Source organism: Marmota flaviventris, chromosome 3, assembly GCF_047511675.1.
Source record: "Marmota flaviventris isolate mMarFla1 chromosome 3, mMarFla1.hap1, whole genome shotgun sequence".
NCBI classification, from domain to species: Eukaryota; Metazoa; Chordata; class Mammalia; order Rodentia; family Sciuridae; genus Marmota; species Marmota flaviventris.
The window spans coordinates 90,767,866-90,789,797 of NC_092500.1; the positions used below are offsets into that span (position 1 = coordinate 90,767,866).

The 21,932-nt window shown below is 34.5% G+C and overlaps 1 protein-coding gene across 7 annotated transcripts in view; it reads right to left on the reverse strand.

The window, feature by feature from the left end:
* The window catches only part of Plekha5 (pleckstrin homology domain containing A5), a 234,955-nt gene that overhangs the window by 31,994 nt on the left and 181,029 nt on the right, over positions 1-21,932 (reverse strand). For 4 of the 7 annotated variants that reach the window (XM_071610106.1, XM_071610107.1, XM_071610108.1 and 1 more), the window contains 3 exons: positions 9,583-9,645; positions 7,757-7,837; positions 7,479-7,628 (listed from right to left, as the gene is read on the reverse strand). In XM_071610106.1, coding sequence (XP_071466207.1) covers positions 7,479-7,628; positions 7,757-7,837; positions 9,583-9,645 — 294 coding nt within the window. Of the gene's footprint in view, positions 1-7,478; positions 7,629-7,756; positions 7,838-9,582; positions 9,646-10,139; positions 10,176-16,380; positions 16,462-21,932 lie in introns of all 7 variants that reach the window. The other 3 variants (XM_071610109.1, XM_071610110.1, XM_071610114.1) reach the window with 2 other exon arrangements.

The window sequence follows — 21,932 nt, forward strand, 5'->3', positions numbered from 1 at the left end:
TCTAAATATTAGAACATCGCAAGATGCTGGGATACTTGTTTTTCCTAGAAAAATATATGAAAAATAGAGATTGAGAGAGATTAATTTACCAATACTTTAGGTAAAGAGAAACAACCACATACATATAAATATTCCCCCCTTTTCCATCAGCACTGAAGACTGAAACACTGAGCTACATCACAAGCCCTTTTTGTTTTTTGACTTTTGAGACAGGGTCTTACTAAATTTGCCCAGGATGGCCTGGAATTCGCCATCCTCTTTCCTCAGCTTCTTCCTGAGTAGCTAGGATTACAAGTCTGTGCCACCACATGAACATACTTTCAGTTTTCCTAACTGAAACTCTATAATTTAGGCCAAGTTCTATATAATTCTGCTAGGCCTACCTGTTGTTTTCTTTATCTCAACTCCTCAAACATAATTCATGGGTGGGCAGTAACACAAGTCAAAAGTAGGTAAAAATAGTGGTAAAAAAAAAAAGTGGGTAAAAAAATTAGCACCTCAGCAATAGTGAGGTGCTAATAAGCAACTCAGTGAGACCCTCTCTCGTAATAAAATACAAAATAGGGCTGAGGATGTGGCTCAGAGGTTGAGTGCCCCCAAGTTCAATCCCCAGCGCGCGCACACACACACACAAAAGTATATTGTTCAAACTGGGCCTGATGGTTCACATCTATAATCCCTGTGACTCAGGAGGCCGAGGCAGGATGAGTGAAAATTTGAGGCTAGCCTGAGCAATTTATTTAAACCCTCAGCATTTAGTGAGAATTAAAAAATTCTCTGAATTAAAACAAAAGTAGGGGATGTAGCTTAGTGGTAGAGTACTTGCTTAGCATGTACTAGGTCCTCAGTTGAATATACATGCATATAAAGGTGATGAATAAATTAATATTTGATATTAATAATTAATATTCAATTATTTTAAAACCATAGGTAATATTTAGGAAATAAAACTTTTTTTTGTTGTTGTTGTTGGTGGGGGTGGGGGTAGGGTATCGGAGGTTGAACTAAGGGGCACTCAACCACAGACTCACATCCCCAGCACTATTTTTTTTTTTTTTTAAACTTTTAAATATTTATTGTTTTAGTTTTCGGCGGACAAACATCTTTGTTTGTATGTGGTACTGAGGATCGAACCCGGGCCTCACGAATGCCAGGCGAGCGCACTACCGCTTGAGCCACATCCCCAGCCCCCCCAGCACTATTTTGTATCTTATTTAGAGACAGGGTCTCACTGAGTTGCTTAGTGCTTCATTTTTGCTGAGACTGGCTTTGAACTCGTGATCCTCCTGCCTCAGCCTCCCGAGCTGCTGGGATTACAGGCATGCACCACTGTACCTGGCTAGGAAATAGAACTTTCAATAAAGGAGTATAAAATTTTACACCACCCAATTAAGAGACTAAATTAACTGTTTCAATCCACTATCATAGAAAGGCACATCCCCATTCCTTTTTATTTATTTTTTTAAAATATATGAGGACAAGCGTATATACTATAAGATCACATATTATTGCAAAGTTCCAAAACAGACAGACACTGGGAAGGCAGTCCCTAGAATGCTGGTAAAACTCAATGTTTTTATATAGATCTTGGTTAAATTCCTAATCTGAGCACTTTTACAAGAGCATGTTATACTTCAACAAAGGTTTAAAAAAGTGTATGAGTTAGGAGAGGAGACAGGTTTGTTGTGGGGATGGCAGAATTTTTCTTTTTTAAACTTAACTTAGCCTATATTTCGAGCATGATACCAGTAAATTCTAGAAATTTTTTTAAAATAGTTTGTACTAATATAAAACTTTGCAAGGGATAGGGCAATACATTCAAGTATGCATGCCCTAGAGGGACATGCACAGGGCATGCATCTCTAAAGGAAAGAAACTAAAATTAAAAAATTAAAAAGGAAATTCTTATTTTTCATATCATTAATGTGTACTGCTTTATGAGATATTTTTACATTTTAAGAAGTACTTTACTTCCCCCTCAATTCCCTTGCCTCTTCTTTTTCTTCTTTTTTGTGGTGTTGGGGATCCCCAATTCTAGGCAAATGATCTACCGTGGAATTAAATCCCCAGCCCACCACTAATTTATTGAAGAGTCTTGTTATCTGTTCTGCAGATTTTCTCCTATTCTTAATTTTGCTAAGTAATTTTTAAAAATATATGTATTCTTTTGTTGCTGATGGACCTTTATTTTATTCATTTATTTATATGCTAAGAATCGTACTCAGTTCCTCACACATGCCAGGCAAGTGCTCCACCACTGAGCCACAACCCTATCCCTGCTAAATGAATTCTTTTTCTCTCAGCACGCTCCATGTATTTCCTATAACATGGTAGTTATATACATAGTTATATATTGAGGCTTGTTGAGATTCAGGTTTATTTTTTTTGTGTGTGTGTATCTGAGTAAAAATACCTTATAGAATAGAATCCAAACTAAGACAATGACATGAATTTGAAGGGATAAATGAGTGTTATTACAGCTTTCCTTTAATCAGACTTAGATTAAAACAAAAAAAAAAGGTAAAGGCAAAGAGAAAACAGAAAGGCACTATGTTCTTAAAGCACATGTGTCATGGATGGGATTTAGGTTGCTTTTTTGTTTTTGGTACCACAGATTGAACTCTGGGGTACTTTTATCACTGAGGCACATCCCCATTCCTTTTTATTTATTTATTTAAAAAAAAATTTTTTTTTTTTTAGTTGTAGATGGACACAATGCTTTATTTTGTTTATTTATTTTATGTGGTGCTGGGGATCAAACCCAGGGCTTCACACATACTAGGCAAGTGCTCTACCACTGAGCTACAATCCCAACCCCTCCTTTTAATTTATTTCAAGACAGTTCCTCATGCTCAGCTGGATGGGGCTTAAGAAGGGGAGATGTGGCATCAAGAATGAAATGAAATAAGCCAAGTGTGGTGGCCTATGCCTGTAATCCCAGAAGCTCAGGAGGTACTACAAGATGATCACAATTTGTGTTTGAGGTCAGCTTGTGCAACTTACTAAGACCCTGTCTCAGAATACAAAATAGAAAGGGATAGGGATATAGCTCAGTGGTGAGTGCCCCTGAGTTTAATCCTTAGTACCACACATACACACACACAAGGTTAAATAAAATGTACAGGGAGCACTGCTTTGGTGCTCACATTATGTTAACCTTCACGGATGACTAGGTGAGGATATGTTTTCAGAATTGAGGCTTTGATTTGTGGGGGTTCTAATGTTATCCTCTATGCCAGGGGTTTAGATTTGAAGAAATGTCATGAACTGTGAAAGAATCATAGGAACCTTTTGAGATTCTGCCAGCCTAAATGTAATTCAAATTTACATCTAATCAAATTCACTGAGTGCCAACCATATGCCCAATATATTAGGTGCATACTAATATTTGTAGTATTAAGTTACAAATAAGTTTACATAAAGTAGAGGTTGTCCTAACCACTGATAAATGCTAAAGGCAAGGAAAAAAAAATTAGGAGAGTGATTTTATAGGATAACAACCTAAAAAAGAGGTCCTTAGACAATATTAATTTCTACTAAAGCATTTCTAACAAGGGGAGGCTGGAGAAGAAAGATCCAAGTTTGTGGTTAGTCTGAGGCACTTAGTGAGACCCTGTCTCAAAAAAAAAAAAAACCCTAAAAATAAAAATAAAAAATAAAAGAGCTGGGGGATGGTAAAGAGCACCACTCCTGGGTTCATTCCCTACTGCTACATGATTGAGTAAACAAAACAAGACAAAAAAAAAAAAAAAAAAAAAAAGCCCAAAAGCACTTTTGACAAACTACCCATCAGTATATTGGAGTTAACCTTGGGATAGAACAAGTTCTAAGCTTAATGATGAGATTTAAGTTCTGAAATTCAGTTGCTAAGGATGGAATTTTCTAAAATTCATATTTCAGTCAAGTGCCTATAACCTTAGGGCCCAAGGAGGCTGAAGCAGGAGGATCGCAAATTCCGGGTAGCACCAGCAGTTTAAAGAGACCCTGATGAGGAGTGCAGCTCAGTGGGAGAAGGCCCCTGGGTTTAATTCTCGGTAACATGCACACATGGTATTTCAAGAATATCACTAAAGAGTTTCCAACTAAATGTCAATACCATTCACCATTTTGATTTAATTCAGGTTGTTTTAGGGATGACAATGAGTTTTTAATTAGCTTGGCAGTGACAGTTTAATCCCTCTTCTCTCTCTTTTTTTTCTCTGGAGGATTTAACCCAGGGGCACTCTATCATTGAGCTATATATATATCTAGGCCTCTTCTTTATTTTATTTTCTGTTTTTAGACAATCTCCCTAAGTTGCCCAGGATCTTTTTTGTTGTCGTTGTTTTGGGTGGGAGTACTGGGGATTGATTTCAGGAGCAGGGTCTCACTGAGTTGCTTAATGCCTCACTGTTGCTGAGGCTGGCTTTGAACTCATGATCCTCCTGCCTTAGCCTCCTGAGCTGCTGGGATTACAGGCATGTGCCACTGTGCCCCAGCCCCAGGCTTATCATGAATTTAGGATCCTCCTACCTCAGCCCCTGTTGCTGGGATTATAGGGGTATACCACTAAACCTAGCCCTTTTTTCTTTCTGTTATAGTGTAGATCTAGAATATCCTCCAAAGTCTTGTGTTGAAGGCTTGTTAACAAGTGCTGCAATGTTCAGAAGTGGAGCTGTGGGGAAGTGACTGCATCATGAGGGATCTCACCTCTTCAATGCTCTAATTCAATGATAGCTGAATGGACTACTGGAAACTGCAGGCAGAAGGGAATGTTGGAAGAAGTTAAGACCTTGGAACTGTGCACTGGAAGAGTATGTATTGTCCCTAGATTCCTCTTTCCTTCCCTCCCTCCCTGTTTCCTGACTGTCATGAGGCGAGCAGCTTTCTATCACTGCAGTTTTCTGCCATGATGTAGAATGCTCTTAGTAGAGCAAATTGGGCAATTCTGGGGAGAGCTCAGAAGAATAGAATGCCAACAGGAATGGGGACTGAATTCAAGAGATGTCAAAGAGAATTGGACTAGAGGTCACTTGTGTTATATTCTAGCAAAGAACTTGGCCACATTTTGCCCATATCCTGAGACTTTATGAGGCCGAATTTAAAAGTGATGGACTGATTAATCTGCTGGAGGAAATTTCAAGGAAGCACAGCATTCAGTCAGTGGCATGGATATTGCTAGCAGCTTTACTATGAGAAAGTGGTGCAAAGAACACAGCTAAAGGATTTAAAAATTGCAGCTTGGCCAGAAAAGTACATATAAAGTTGGGGCCAAGGAAGGGTGCTTTAGGAGTTTATAGTTCCTAAAGAGATGCTAAGTTCTTGTACAGACAATAGGAAAAATGGTGGTGGTTAGGAAGTTGCTTCCCTTCATTCAGCACTATGGGTACTCAGAAGCCCCTGCAGCCCTGATTCCAGGGGGCCAAGGAATTGTGCAAGCTGGAAGCAGAGTTTGGTATCATCCAAATGGTGCTGGTTCTGCAGGAATGTAAGATGCTAAAGTTAAAAGTGATCATGGAAGCTTCCACCAAAATTTCAAAGGAAGGTCTGGGAGGCCAAAGTATAGCAGGGTCTGAGTCCTTGAGGGCTGCCCTTTCTCCGAGATGGTGATGTGTGAAGTTATATAGGTGAAATCAAAGTTTGAATGGAGACCCCAGGAATTAAGAAATGCCAGTAATATGGATTGTCTTCTGAGAAAAGCTGCTGGCTGTAGAAAGGCCCATACTGAAGGCGCACGTGCACCACAACTTGCAAGGCCAAACGGGCAGGAATACCCATACCCTTTGTAAATGATATTTCACAGCCAAGTGTCCTACATGATCTACACAGACATAGGAAACCAAGCCCAGCAGTTGTTGTGGTCCTGTTTTGGCACCATCCCTTCTTTCTATGCTTTTATTCCTCCCTTTCAGAATGGGAATATTATTTTGTGCCACTATATATTGAATATATGGAACTTGCTTTTGGTTTTTACAAGAACTCACTGCCAGGAGTTAGCCTTGAGTCTCAGAGAAGACTTTGAATTTGGACATTTGGGCAATGTTAAAAGATTATGAAACTCTTGGAAATAAACTGAATGCATTTTGCATAGTGAGATGGACATGAGGTTTTGGGGGTCAGAGGCAGAATGTTATGGTTTGGATATAATGGCAACTGAAAACTAATGCGTTGAGGCAAGACTATTCAGAGGTGACATGATTAGCTATTGGGAGCTGTAACCTAATTAATCCCTTCTAGTTTGAATAGACTGACTGGGTGGTTAACTGTAGGCAGGTGGGGCATGACTAGAGGTGGTGGGTCACTGGGGACATGCCTGGGAAAGGTTCATCTTCCCCGTGGCCTCTTCATCTCTTTCTCTGCTTCCTGACCCCATCATAAGCTGAGCAGCTTTCCTCCACTGGGTCCATCTCCCATGATGTTCTGCCTCACCTTGGGCCTAGAGCCATAGGGTCAGCCTCTATGGACAGACCTCTGAAATTGTAAGCCCCAAATAAACTTTTCCTCTTCAAAGTTGTTCTTGCTGGGTATTTTAATCAGAGCAATGAAAAAGCTAATTAAAACTGATTATGCTTGGGATTGGTTCTTAAAAAACAACAATAACAAAAAGCAACAAAATAACAAACCTTAAGAAAACAAAAACCAAATGCCCCTTCCCACCAAGTCAAACTTTAAACAATGTTTCTGTTAGAAATTCTGCAAAAGGCTGCTAGCTATGATTAGAGATGATTGCATCATAGATAGAAACAAAACAAAACAAAAACAAAACCTCAATTTATAAACTCAGTTTACAAACACTCAGGACTTTTTAGATTTGGTAATCCCAAGAGACTCTCCTGAAATTCTAAGACTAAGGGTTAATAATTTTTTTTTTTTTTTTTTTTTTTTTTTAGTTGTTGATAGTCCTTTATTTATTTTACGTGGTGCTGAGAATCGAACCCAGTGCCTCACACATGCCAGGCAAGTGCGCTACCGCTGAGCTCAGCCCCAGCCCCTAAGGGTTAATAATTTTGCCAATCATTTTTCTTATTCAATTTATCTAAATTTAGATCACATTGCAGCTATGAAAGGGATGCTTTCTTATAATCTTTCTGCAAGGCTTTTTGTTGAAATGGCTTGAATTTTATTTTTACTGAAATGGGTGGGTGAGTTTAGTTACCACCTTCAGGAAATTATCCTAAATCCCCTAAAATTCACAATGTATTTTTTTCTTCATGCAATTAATTTTAACTTATTTAAAGAATTTTTTTGGTTGCATAATATGTAAAAAAGGAGTACCTATCTTTTCTGTAAAACTTCCATGTCATTAAGAATAAGATACCTACAGAAATAAAGGTCACTCTTTATGTTCCTAAACATAGTTAATATTAAGAAATTAATATTTCTTGTTATAATAATAAAGAGTGATCCTAAAGACACCACAACTAATAGCAGAGCAAAGAAAAAAAGAACTGCATAATATTTCAAAGACTCCTACCAGGGGAAAAAAAAAATCTACTTACAGCAGTGGCTCGAGAGAGTTCTCGACATGTGCTAAGCAGTCCATTTTGCAAATCATCCCTCTGTAATACCACTGTCTGAATGGCTGCTGGGTTATCTGCGTTCATTTCTATCTCTTGGCTGGCTGACAGCAAAGCTTGCTCAAGCGTGTACTAATAAAAAGAATCACACTTAATGTTCTGCATCATTGAATTAGTTTTTTTTTTTTTTACTCATTACTGTCTTGATAATAATCACATAAAATAACATTGATTGTAGATAATAAACATAATTGTCTTACTTTCTCCTTGTGGAGTTGCTGAAGTTTCTCTTCCAGTGCATGTACCACTTTATCTTGTTCACATAATCGGCTTAACTTGGCCTGAGTTGTAAGAGATGTCTTTTGTTAGAGAAATTTAAAAATGTTTCATGTAATTAGCTGAAGGTAGGTACCCATTTAAAGCAGCCATGAAATGCTAAATTGGGTTAATTTTCTTTAAGTAAATACAATCAAAATTAAAATACAGTTTATAAAAATAGAATAATATGTTGGGTGTGCTGGCACATGCCTGTAGTGTCAGCGACTAGGAGGCTGAGATAGGAGGCTCATAAGTTCAAGTCTAGGCCCTGTCTCAAAATAAAAAACAAAAAGGGCTGGGAATGAAGTTAAATGGTAAAGTACCCCTGGGTTAAATCCCCAGTATCACAACGAAACAAATCATGCAAAGTAAAGTAGACAAGTATTTCAATCATACTAAACTTAAATATTTCTCTTTTCTTCCTTCCACAGTACTGTGGATTGAAGTTACTTTAAGTATCATTGAGCTACATCCACACCCCTTTTCATTTTTTTTTCTTTTGAGACAGGGTCTTCTCAATTGTGGAGGCTAGCCTTGAATTTTCGATCCTCCTGAGTAACTGGGATTGCAAGAGTGAACCCAGTGCCTGTCTAATTTACATATTTCAAACTATCTTTGGTAATCAAGCAGTCTAAAAATTCTAACTCTCCACCACTATAATCTGACCTATAGGGTAAGGGATATATGCAGTTCTTAAATGTAATAATACAAGTAAAAATGTCGTTTATGAAGAAAAATTACTTTTAATAGTTTGAATGTGTTTTTTTGGGGGGAGTGGGAATAGAATCCAGAAACTCAGGCATGCTAAGCATGTACTCTACCACTAAGCTACATCCCCAGGTTTAAACTTATTATTTTTAAATTTTTTATCTTATGTATGTATGTACATATGTATGTATTTATTTTCGCAACACTGGGGATTGAACCCAGGGTTCTCTACTACTAAGCTACATCCCCAACCCTTCTTTTTTTTACTTTTTATTTTGAGAAAGGGTCCTGATAAGTTGTTCAGGCTGTCCTTCAACATATGATCCTCTTGCCTCAGCCTCCTGAGTTGCTGGGATTACAGGCACTGCACCACCACACAATGTAGTTTAAATCTTTTAAATTAATTTAACGATAATATGAGAAAGTACTCTACAGTACAATAAATCGATTCTCCTAATGTCTCAAAACAAATGTGGATAATCAGAAAATATGGCCCAAAGTTTATAGTATAATGACAAGTAAGCAAGAAATTTGATACTTGACCTTCTTTGTCCTTTATCTATTAAAATAACTACCTTATCTTTATTAGACAAGACTCAAGCTATACCAAATAGAAGGTATTAAAATGAAAAGGAGACAAACTCAATGGAATAAAACCAGGAGAAGTGAGGGAAAATTACATGGCAAATCAGCAACCTAGAGTATGATTTAACAGAGACAAAATATAATTTAAAAAGAAACAGCGATGAAACTTCCAGAGGCTAATACTTTCTCTAGAAGATAGTAACTCTCCCGTTTTCCACACCTGTGTTTTTTTAAAAAAAAATCAGTAATTATTTTTAAATTTTCATTTAAGTGATCCTTAATATGTTCAACTACTACCTATCGGGGGACAGTGGGTAGTAGGTAGCAGTAATGTAAGTGCAACAGAGAAATAATACTGATTTGTTTGATGTTATTTTAGAGAACCCGGGAAGAAGATGGTTTTGCATCATGCTTATTTCCAATATTCTGGCACAGAATATGACACAGCATCAGTATATATCATAGTAATACTTACATCAATATCTATTTCTTCAGGTCTGTATTTATATAATGTGCCTCTACATTCATCTTGTGATAGCTGTAAGAAAAAAACACCATATACAAACTTAAAAATCATACAAAAATATATTTAGTCTACAGCTAATACTTTATATTTAAGTTAAATACATAACAGTATGACAAAAGTGGGATTTTAATGATTCTTATACTTTTATAAGTTGAATTCAAACACTAGACTATTACAGTAGTAGAAAAATACTTAACAGAATGATGCTAACTTAAGTTTGTCAAACAATCAGCTGGCCAAACAAAATTAATACAGCAACTTACATTTTCCATTTTAAAGACAAACATTATTTTAATGAAAAATTGACAAATACAATCATATTAACTGTATCAAATCAAATATTCAAAACAGGCATAGTAAAACAGTCAAAAGCATCCTTCACAGTATACACATAATCACACAGTGTATGTGTACTGTACACTCAATGCCAACACATCTGAGTACAACTTTAGTAACAAAGTCTATAACATATTTTATACATATACATAATATATAAGCACACATACACAATATAGACTTATCTTGTTCTTCTGTCTTAAGAACTAAAAGATAATGGAGGAAAAGGATGGGTTTAATTGAAGACAAAATCATTTAAGATCTCACAACACTGAAAGTGTATGTTACAAACAGTGGATAATCAAATTTTAAAAAGTTTATATGTGTTGGTTGATACCATTTATATTATTATATTGTAAGAAATTATTAGTTTATATAAATATTCTTTGTTCAGCTTCTTCTAAGTATCTTTTGGTAACACAAATCCTCATTTATGATTTTGCTTATCAAGATTTTAATACTCTTCTCAAGACAGTTCTACCAGAAATCACACCATACCCTCTGTAGGCAATATTTCGATATCTTTCTTGTCTTTTGAATTTATATTGACAGCTAGACAGTAATAAAAACATAGGAAAAATTTAACTGTGGCTCACTTTTTCTCAAGAAGGTGACAGAAATAATATGACCCAAGTATGATCTAGTTTGGAAAATAAATTTCATATGTACCTATATAGATGCATCAGAATGTATAAAAACAATGTATGTCCCCTCTGTAAAAAACTTCTTAATAGTTACATCTTTAAATGTAGGCATAATTTAAGCAGCAGATAACTCTGAATGGGTCCAGAATGTGGGGATCAGAAGGTAAAAAAATATAATCATTCCAAACACAGAATAAATCCTAGATTTACATGTTTCATTTCAAGACATTACTTTCACATACCTCATGCAAATGAACCTGCGACTATTTAAGGATATGCACAGTGATTGTTAAGGCACAAAACTTCCATAGAAAAGAACATTACATGAAAAATGAATTTAATGGCAAAAATGAGAATACTTGCATACTATTTTAAATAAAGATCATCCAATAATGTCCCAATAAGTGTCAATTGTTGTTCTAAATTAAAGCACCTAGTCTCAAGAAAAGAATTTATACCTCTACCTAAAAAAATTTAATTAAAAAATAAGTTTGATCTTTAATTTCTTATTAATATAAAAATGTAATTTTGGCCATCTCACTTTTTATCATGAATTTAAGCATCTTAAAAGGCCTTAAGCTATTATGATGTCCTAATATACTGTTAAATTTAAAGTTAAATGTTAAACAGCTTTACTCTATGGAATTTGAACATAACAAATGACCAATGCTATCTCTATGTTAAAATATGAATTGTATTCTGTATCCCAGAGTCAAAAGAAAAAAACACTATTAAAATGGAAATTTATTAATTTGTAGCAAATAGTATTTAGGAAATTGGTATACTATTCTTTCTTGCAGTGTTGGGATCCAATGCAAGGCATCACACATGCTAGACAGTTGCTCAACCACTGAGCTGCATCCCCAGCACTTTTTGTTTTGAGACAAGATCTCACTAAGTTGCCCACGCTGGCATCAAATTTTCGGTCTTCCTGCCTCAGTCTCCAGAGGTGGTTGGGATTAGAAGTGTAAACCACAATGCTCAGCTTGTTATAGTATTTTTATTTAAAGAATCTTACTGCAGATTCATTTTCTTATCAGTTGGCAAGTAATACAAAAAAAGTCTGCTGTGCATTTACCACTTCTGAGTGAAATGTCCTTATAGCCATATAAATACATTACACATAAAACATCAAATATATTTTTCTTGTACCTCTATTTTTAGTACTAATGAAAAATTTCCTTAAACATTTTATTAATTTATCCCATAAAGGCATTTATTAGATACCAATTAAAATAAGTCCTTAAACCAATCAACCTTCAACTACATACTATTTTCACACATTAGAAGAAAAGCATAAGAAAATAAGATTATTCTTTAAAAAGTTAACTTCTGTCAGGCATAGTGTGTATGCATGTTATACCAGCTACTCTGGAAGCTGAGGCATGAGGATCACAAGTTTGAGCCCAGCCTTAGCAACATAGCAGGACCCTATCTCAAAACAATATAACAACAACAAAACAAAAATTTTTAAAGTATGGTATATTTTCCATTCCTGATAATAATTGCTTACCCTTTCCTTAAGAAAAGATGGGGTATAACTTATGAAACTAGCAACCAAATTTTCCTCAATACAATTTTTTTAACTAGTAAGAGAAATGTAAATTTCATGAGTATTCTGATTAATATTTCTCTTAAGTTTTGCATATTTGAGTTATGATAATGTTTTATAATTTTTCTTTTACTATGCTGGAGGTTTGAACCTAGGGCCTTAGGCAAGCAGTCTAACACTGAGCTACACTCCCAGCCCCATTTTATTGTATTTCAAATTCATCTTTGGCAAGAAAAAAAAGGTCTGGTTTGAATACATTGTTTAAAGTGCCTTAGAAGCATCAGACAAGCAAATGAGGAGGGGGAAAAGGGGGGCTATATAGTAATTAAATAAATCTGAATAGCATGCAAACTTCTTTCAAATTTGAAAAGTGGGCTAGATGTGTTAGTGCATGCACGTAATCTTAGTGACTGGGAACGTTGTGGCAAAATGACTGCAATTTCAAGTTCAGCATCATCAACTTGGGGAGTTCTGTAGCACATGGTGAGATCCCATCTCAAAAAAAAAAAAAAAAAAAAATTTAAAAAGGGCTAGGGATGAGGCTCAGTGTTCAATCTCCAGTACTGGGGGACAAGGGTGGGTGTATCATATATAGACTTTATTGACTCTATAAGGATATGTGAGAATATATTTTACCTAGAAAGGCAGAATCCTGTCATAATAACTAAGTATCTAAATATTTATTTAGGGCTGGGGATGTGGCTCAAGTGGTAGCGCGCTCGTCTGGCATGCATGAGGCCCAGGTTCGATCCTCAGCACCACATACCAACAAAGATGTTGTGTCTGCCGATAACTAAAAAAATAAATAAATATTAAAAAAAATAAAATAAATATTTATTTAGTTTTTGTTCTTTTTTTTTTTAAATTTTAATATTTATTTTTTAATTTTCGGCGGGCACAACATCTTTGTATGTGGTGCTGAGGATCGAACCTGGGCCACACGCATACCAGGCAAGCGCGCTACTGCTTGAGCCACATCCCCAGCCCCTTTTCTTATTTTTTTTACTGTTCTAGGGATCAAACTTAGGGTACTATGCATGCTAAGCAGGTGTTACATTGAATTATATTCCAAGCCCTTCCAATGTATGTATTTTTAAAAACTGGCTTGGCATTAAGTTCAAACAAAATTATTTATGTTAATTAAAATTCAACTTCTTCAATATCCCTTACATTTGTGAAACACACCCACACACAGTATATGAATCAGTATATGAATACACATACAAACTCCAAGAAGGATTTTATGGGAAACATTTTTAAATTAAATTTAAAAAAATTAGACATTATACTCACTAAAAGCTAAAAACTGTTTACATGACTATAGGTGTTTGCTGATACATCTATAATCTTTTAGAACACTTATTCATCAGGGGAGTAACTTCGTTGATATTAATCATGTTATAAAGATGAGGGCAGAAAAATCTAACTAGAATCTAATTAGAAGGATTGATAAATGCAGAGGATTTTTTTTCAACTTGATGCTAAGTCATTTAACATTCACTTTTAAGTCCTTTTTATTTGGCTAATTTAAAAAAAAATTACTGCTTATGTAATTTCTCAGTATTTCCTAAGGAAAAAAATGAAAATATAAAGGTCTTTCTGAGGAAAACACTGAGTGGTCCATGATTTGGAAAACAGATCACAAAATATGTTGCCACAGTATTCCCAGTTAAATATCAGGAATCTATCAAAACAACATTGTAATGCAATCTCAGAAAAGCAAATTGTAACAGCAATATAAACTTTCATGAAGGTTTTTTAGGACAAGTTATAAGTGACAAGAAAATTTTGGAGGAAAAAAATAAGATCTAATTTCAATTTGTGCAAATTTATGAACAGAGCTTAAGAAGTGTATCACTTTTCTCCATTAAGGCTGCCCTGCAATAAGTGTCATTTTACTAGTTGCTGATTAAAAGTAACAGTCTGTAGAGTCCCTAACCTTGACAGTTAACACTGATTTCCTGATTGATTAGCCATGCCTAGGCACGGCTGCTGATCTAAGGTATTTGGGTCTTCTTGTTTTCTGCAATCCTAGTTCTTTCCTTTCAAGCATTAATATGAACATGTGTATTTTATACAAACCCATTGCTCTTTTAGTATTCAAGGTCTGTGATGCTTTCAGATATCTCAGACATCTCCATATTTTTGAAAAACTTCAATTAGAACTTTTAGTGCAGCGGAGTAACTTAAATCATTAATGACTTTTACATCATCAACCTTGAATATTGATAAATATAAAATGGAAAAAATAAACAAGCCAAACAAAATCCAATCTTTTTGTTCTTTTCTAAAATATGCAAAATGTGAACATGAAAATATTACCTACTGGGCTGGAGATGCAGCTCAGTGGTAGAACATTTGACTACCATGTGCTAAGTCCTGAGTTTGATCCCCAGCACAGTGGGAAAAAAAAATTACCTATTTAAAAAAACGCCTTTTGATCACATACCAATTTAATGCTAAAATATATCATTTTATAGAATGCATTGAATGTACTGGCCTACATCTATAATTTCAGTGACTTGGGACACTGAGGCAGGAGGACCACAGATTTGAAGCCAAACAGCAACTTAGTGAGAGCCTAAATTGCCTATTTTTTTAATTCTTAATTTTTTTGTACCAGGGATTGAATCCAGGGGCACTTAACCAGAGCCACATCCCCAGCCCCTTTTTTTGTATTTTCATTTAAAGACAGGGTGTCACTGAGTTGCTTAGGACCTCGTTAAGTTGTTGAGGCTAGTTTTTAATTTATAGTCCTCCTGCCTCAGTCTCCTGAGCTGCTAGGATTATAGGTATGTTCTGTCATGCTTGGTTCTATTTTTGTTCTTAAAAAAATAAAAAAAATAAAAATCATAAAACAGGCTAGGAATGTAGCTCAGTGGTAGAGCACCCCTGAGTTCATTCCCTAGAACCACCAAAAACAAACAAATAACCTCATGCATAAACACACACATATAAATACTCTCAGCAGCTTTGGGTTCTTAAAATGAACAATCAATTTCACAAAAAGTGCTAAGGTTCTCAGTGTGGCACTTTAGAATGAAGCAATGAGGTTCTGTAACCTTCTTTTTCTTCTTTGAAAAGTAAAGCTGTTTAACTTTAAATATCTAATAATTTATTTATTGCAAAACAAAGACCATTTTCAATCATACATAATATGTGCTTTAAATATTCTGAAACTGGGCTCAAAAATGGAAGTCACCTTCTCACCAACAGTATCAGTCTCCCAGTTAAAAGGCACCATGATGTAGACCCCAAAGACAGAACCAAACCAGGTCTTTAGAACTAGCAAGAGCTCAAATTATTCGTTTTACTAGGTGCTTTTAGATATTTAAATCAAAATCTATATTCATTTTTCATGTTAGTTAATTTTCTTCTTCTGTATGATTTTCAAGTATTATAATACGTCATAGGCCAGAGTAATCTGAGAGTGCTGAAGTGAAAGAAGCTGATGTTGTGAAACACATGGCTAGGAACATTTAGACTATGAAATACAAAACGAAACAAAACAAAACAAACAAACAAAAAACCCCAACTAGATAGAAATGTGTATGACTTCTTTTGCAGATCTGCAGATTACCAAGATTCCTAAATTAAAGCCAGCTAACTCCATGACACATATTTTGAGTCAGAGAAAAGAAATGGGGTAAGATATGATTATTCTAATGACTGTGTAAAAATGATTGATTATACAGGGAGAAGATACCCCAATATATTAAGAAATAGCTATCTTTAGGTTTTAACCCATCTAGCACAGTACTATCTAGCATGATTTAAATACTTTCCATACAAATGCACTGAAACACTGGGAGCGAGGGAGGTTTTGGGGGCTGCCTTTGAAAGAAAACAATTTTATAAAGCCTTTTCTCTAAAAATCAGTTGTGATGTCTTCAGTTAGTAAAAATATGGAAATATAGTAAAAGTTTTGTAAATGTACTGCAGACCTCCAAGTACATATCAATCAAATACTCTACACAAAAACTTTAGCAAGATGGCACACTTAATATTCAACAGCAAAATGTTCAGCAAAGCCATGCTAAGAATACTGCAGCATCTTGAAAAGCATGGATGAAGTGTGGTTTCCCAAATAAACATAAATAAGAAATAAAATAAGAAAAACACTGATGTTATGAGTAAATCTGAGGATAAACCAAAACTGTCACTGAGGTATTTTGCAGATGACAAAGCAGTATCATTCACTGTCCAAGACCTTACTTGCTGGTACAGTTGTGGTCTTAGCGCCGAGTTCTCAATCATTGTGTGAACCATGGTGATAATAGGTTCATTTTCTTTCATCTATTTCAAATCAGGAGGAGCATACAGCAAACATCAGTTTACAGCATAGCTAGATTTGAAAGACGACACTGTAAATATATCCTCTACTTTAGTATCTTCCTAAGAGTGCAGTTGTTTACATTTTACCCCATGGTTGTACAAACTTAATTTATATAACAATTTCAAACCAGTATTAAATGCTATAAAATTATAAAGTTACAGAAAAGTTTAGTAATTGTGACATTGCTGTAAACAGATTTTACTTTATAAATACAACCATTAGACTCAATAAGTATTCTTACATAGATGATAAAGCATCATAATTCAAAGGATAATCTAAATGGTAACCACCTATGAACTTAGGAGATAAATGGTATCATGCGATTTAATCCAGTAATAAAGCTTAGATGATATTTAGTTCTTTATAAGGTTAATCACAAAAAATTTGGCTCTTTACAGGCTTAAAATTCTGTAATATAATACACAACTTATATTGTTACTTAGATAATTACATTTAAAAATTAATCTTGATAGACATTTATATATACTCTTGGATCTTCTCACTGTATAATGCCTTATGTAGAATTATTCAAGGACTAGTAAACTAAAACTCATTCAGAAAAGACTTAGTAAATCTCTCCAGTTTCTAAAAATGTAGGATGAAACCATGTTTCACATTTCCAGCTATGTTGTACTAAATTACTGTCCCTAGAAAAGTACTTGTTTTAGCTACTCTATTGAGAGTTAAAGCACGAAAAGATAATTGTCATTATATAAATGGAGTAAATGGTCAAAAAAATTTTAACATTTGTAAGCAGGCAGGTCTGGTGTTTAAACTTGTACCTTGGGACATTCAGTTGACCTAATTTTTGTCTGCCATGTAACAGAAAATGTTATCATGGTTGGCTAATGCTATTTTACTGATTCAGCTAAGTTTTTAACAAAAAGTTTACTAGACTTAAGACTAACAAATGTATAATGTAAGAAAACATAGAATCCTGAAAACTCTTACCAAAGTCAATTTTTTTTTACCCTAGTTAACAACATTTCATGCAACAGATTTTGGGTGTCAAATTAGAAACAGGTTTAACCTACATTTTAGTAAGTAATAGACAATAAAACATGTACTTTTAAACAATTTCTCAATTAAAAGTTTATCCAGGCTTGGGTTGTGGCTCAGTGGTAGAGCTCTCGCCTAGCTCCTGCGGGGTGCTGGGTTCCATCTTCAGCAACACATAAAAAAAAGGCACTGTGTCCAATTATAGCTAAAACAAAATATTTTAAAACAAAGTTTATCCAGGCTAAATCAGTATTTTTATTTTTGAGATACTGAAGATTGAACTCAGGGATACACTACCACAAAGCTACATCCCTAGTACATTTAAGTTTTAATATTAAATAGGTTCTCACTAAATTGCCCAGGCTGGCTTCACACTTGAAATCCTCCTGCCTCAGCCTCCTGAGTTGATGAGATTACAGGCATGACAATCATCATTTTAAAATCTGTGTATGCACAACTCACCTCTTTTGGCTAAAGTATTAAAAAAAAATCAACTTCACTAAAGAGTAAATTCCAATTTTAGCTGTGTATTCTAATGACTGACAACAAAATATATACTCAAGTAACCACTGTCACAATGCAGATAAAGAATATTTACATCTACCCAGAAAGTTCCCTCATGTCCCATTACCACCAATCTCTAGTCCGTGCTCTCTCCCAAGTAATCAGCAGTCTGATTTCTGTAACTACAAAATAATTTTACTGATAAACTAATTTAATTAAATTTTAATATATTTGGAACTGAATTAAAAGTTTTTAATTTTCCCCCAGTGCTACCCAATAAGGAACCAAGGTATTTAAATATAAGTAACATTACTATACTGTACCAGATGAAGTTTTACGTTGTTATAAGGGAATTAACAAATAGATAATTACAGAATAAATTATTTTTAGAAGGAAAAAATTATATCATAGAAAATCAATATTTTCATTTTGTGGTACTGGGTACAGAATCCAGGGCTTTGAGCACACAAGGAAAGATTTCTTTATATTTTAAAGTGCCCTTATGAGGGAATATTAGCTATTTTATCATAACAAAATACTGAACTTGTAATAAAATGCTGTAAATGTGGCCGTTTACATTTTATCCCATGATTGTACAGACTAAAATTTATATGAACAATTTCAAATAAGCATTAAATGCTGTACTTCCAAGGTTATAGAAAAAGCTTACTAATTATAATATTGCTTCAACTAGATTTACATTTTTTGGGGCTTATTTTATTAGTTCAACACATGCTTTAAATAATACAAGTTCCTTAAGTCTCTATCCCTTTTAGTATTTAGTTTTAATTTTCAAAGCAATTTTATCAGTAACTTCTATTATCAAACTCAGTGAAAGTGTCGGGAGCATGCATGCTTCAGAAATAATGAAGATCTGAGTATATCCCAAAGTAAAGGATATTCAAGGTCAAACTGAAACTGCTGCCATGTGTTGGAAATCTGGTAAAATGGGACACTTTGTCAACTAGCTAGATTTGTTGATGTAGCTCACAAATTTAGTGGAATACTTTGAGATGGTAAATATGCATGCATATTTGGGGACTCCATATTTGTGATTCTGAAATGCATCTGTTTAACTTATTAAAGAATTAATTAAATATTTAATCATCAAGGTTTCTTTGTAAGAAGAAAGTGACTCAGGTACAGAAAAGCTAAAAGCAAATTAAAGGGTACAAACTAGCTGGGTGTGGTGTTTTATGACTGTAATCCCAGTGACTGAGGAGGCTGAGGCAGGAGGATTACACATTCAAGGCCAGTCTTGGCAACTTAATAAGACACTCAAAATAAAAAACAAAAAGGCAGTGGATGTAGCTCAGTGGTAAAATGCCCCTATCTTCCATTCCCAGTACTGTTAAAATCCCCTTGGGCACCATTCTAATTTAACCAAGGGCTCTTAGGATGACTGTGTAGTGGGGTTTAAGAACAATTAGGGGATATAATGGGTCCTATATATGGTAGCTTTCTCTATACATGTGGCATGAAACAGCTGAAACCAACTAACACACTAATTAGGGCCCCATTGACAGGAAGTTCGGTACCCTATTAAACAAACAATTCTAGTCATCTGATTGGAACCTTCACTCTCATCATATTTAATGACTTAGAAATACTAGAATTGCTTTATTTCCAAATATATCCTACAAGCAGACTAATTTTTTTTAAACATTTTTAGTTGTCAATGGACCTTTATTTTATTTATTTATATGCGGTGCTGAGAATTGAACCCAATGCCTCACATGCTAGGCAAGCGCTCTATCACTGAGCCACAACTCTAGTCCCTGAGCTAATGTTTTCTTTTTTTTTTTTTTAACACCAAATAACCTCTGAAATATTCTGTAAGTATATTAATAATAGACTGACTTGTTTCTGTAACTTACACTGAAATGGCACATTATATCTGGCTTTTGTTATATAAACTTTATATAATGGCTTTTGAATGAAAGCAGCAAAATATATATACTGTCCCTTACCCCCATATAAAATGCCCCTTGAGCTACTTAGTATTTTGTGCTCAAGTTGATTAAAAAAAAAGGATACTCAATAATTCCCTTCTGGTTTGAATATAATAATTTTAGAAATCATTACTTTAGTGGTATTAACAGTCTAGATATTTTATTTTAAGAAATCAAGAGTAAGAGAAAGACTAATTATCACATGTAGTATGTTTATAATTTACTTAAAAATTAGTTTTATGTTTTGCTTCATGCTTTAATTCTTTCTTTGAGGTAACAGGTAATATAGGTTTTAGTTCCATTTAAATTAAAAAGCTATTATAAAGACCCATTATTTCATAATAAAAATGAGAATATATAATTCAGACAATTTTCATAATTAACTTTAGCAATAAATAAGAAAATGTTATGTAGAAACACCATGGAAATATACTTAGGTAACACCAACAAATCTGTTTACAACAAAAACATAATTTTACTTAAAATTTTGAAGTTCAAATAAATATCTAGAAAAATAGATAGAAAACCTGATTGCTTATCCTAGTATTCTTAGTTATGAGTTATGATGGACTAATATGAATTCCTTTGTTTTATTTATCTTTTTTGTAAATACTTTAACAATACACTAAATTCTACCATTTTTGCTTTTTAAAGTGGTATTAGGGATCAAACTCAGAGCGCCTCATGCATGAGAAGCAAGTGCTTCACCACTGAGTCACATTCTTAAAATCTACCATTTTTAAGGGCCAAAATATTCTCAAAGTGAAAATCTTTCATCTCTATTAATCAAAATGTATTTACTTTTGCCATGGATAAATCTACTTTAAGGAATATGTGAGCTTTAAATAAGAATTGATCTTCTAGATTAAGAGATCTGGATTTTACAAATAGCAAATGTTTTCTTACATTAACTAAACAGATTTATCAGCTTATGTCTTAACTATACAACAATGCACTTTAAGTCCATCCAAGAAATGTTTTTGGCATTTATGCTCAATTCTCCTTCCTGGGCTTTGAAAATCATTCAAGAATTCTCTTCTGTAAACACTAATCTTTCCTACCTTGCACTGAGCTACATAAACTTCCTGAAAAAAAAAAATGTATGCAAAATTAAGACGGAAGCAAAGTTTACTACAATTTAGCTATAAAAATTACTTGTATAAATACAAGGTAAAACTGTATTAATACTACACATTTTAGAAGGGGTGGGGAAATTTTGTATCATTTTCTTGCCTTTTTAGAGTCATAACCAGAGATCAGAATATTGACACATATGTATTCTTTCTGCACTTTATTAAAAAAAAACCCAAAAACCTGGAGATCAAACCCAGGGCCTTGCATATGCTAGGCAAGTGCTCTACGACTGAGCCACAATCACATCCCTACATTTTAAATTCTAATCAATCTATCCAATGTCCAGTTAGACTTCTAAGAATTCTGCCATTATGGCTGAGTATTGTGGTTCATGCCTGTAATGCCAGTAACTTGGAGGCTGAGACAGGAAAATTCCAAGTTGAAAACTAGCTTTAGCAACTCTTTGAGACCTTCAGAAACTTAGCAAGACCCTGTCTCAAAATACAAATTTAAAAAGGGCTGCAGATATAGTTCAGTGGTGAAGCATCCCTGGGTTCAATCCCAGTACCCAAAACAAATAAACAAACAAAAACCAACCCTCAGCCCCTCCAAAATCCTGTCATTATGATGTCTTATCACATGTGAGACAATGTAAGAAAGTTAGCAAGTTAAATGATTTGGTTATGAGAGACTTAACACAATTAGTGCATTAATTCCAAAAGGGATTAATCAGGGAATGGGGATAGAGCTTAGTTGGTCGTGTGCTTGCCTAGAATGCACAAGGTCCTGGGTTCAATTCCCAGCACCACCAAAACAAACAAACAGAAAAATCCACAAGAAACCCCCCAAAATAAAAGGGATTAACTGGGTAGTAACTATAGGCAGGAAGGATGTGGTTGGAG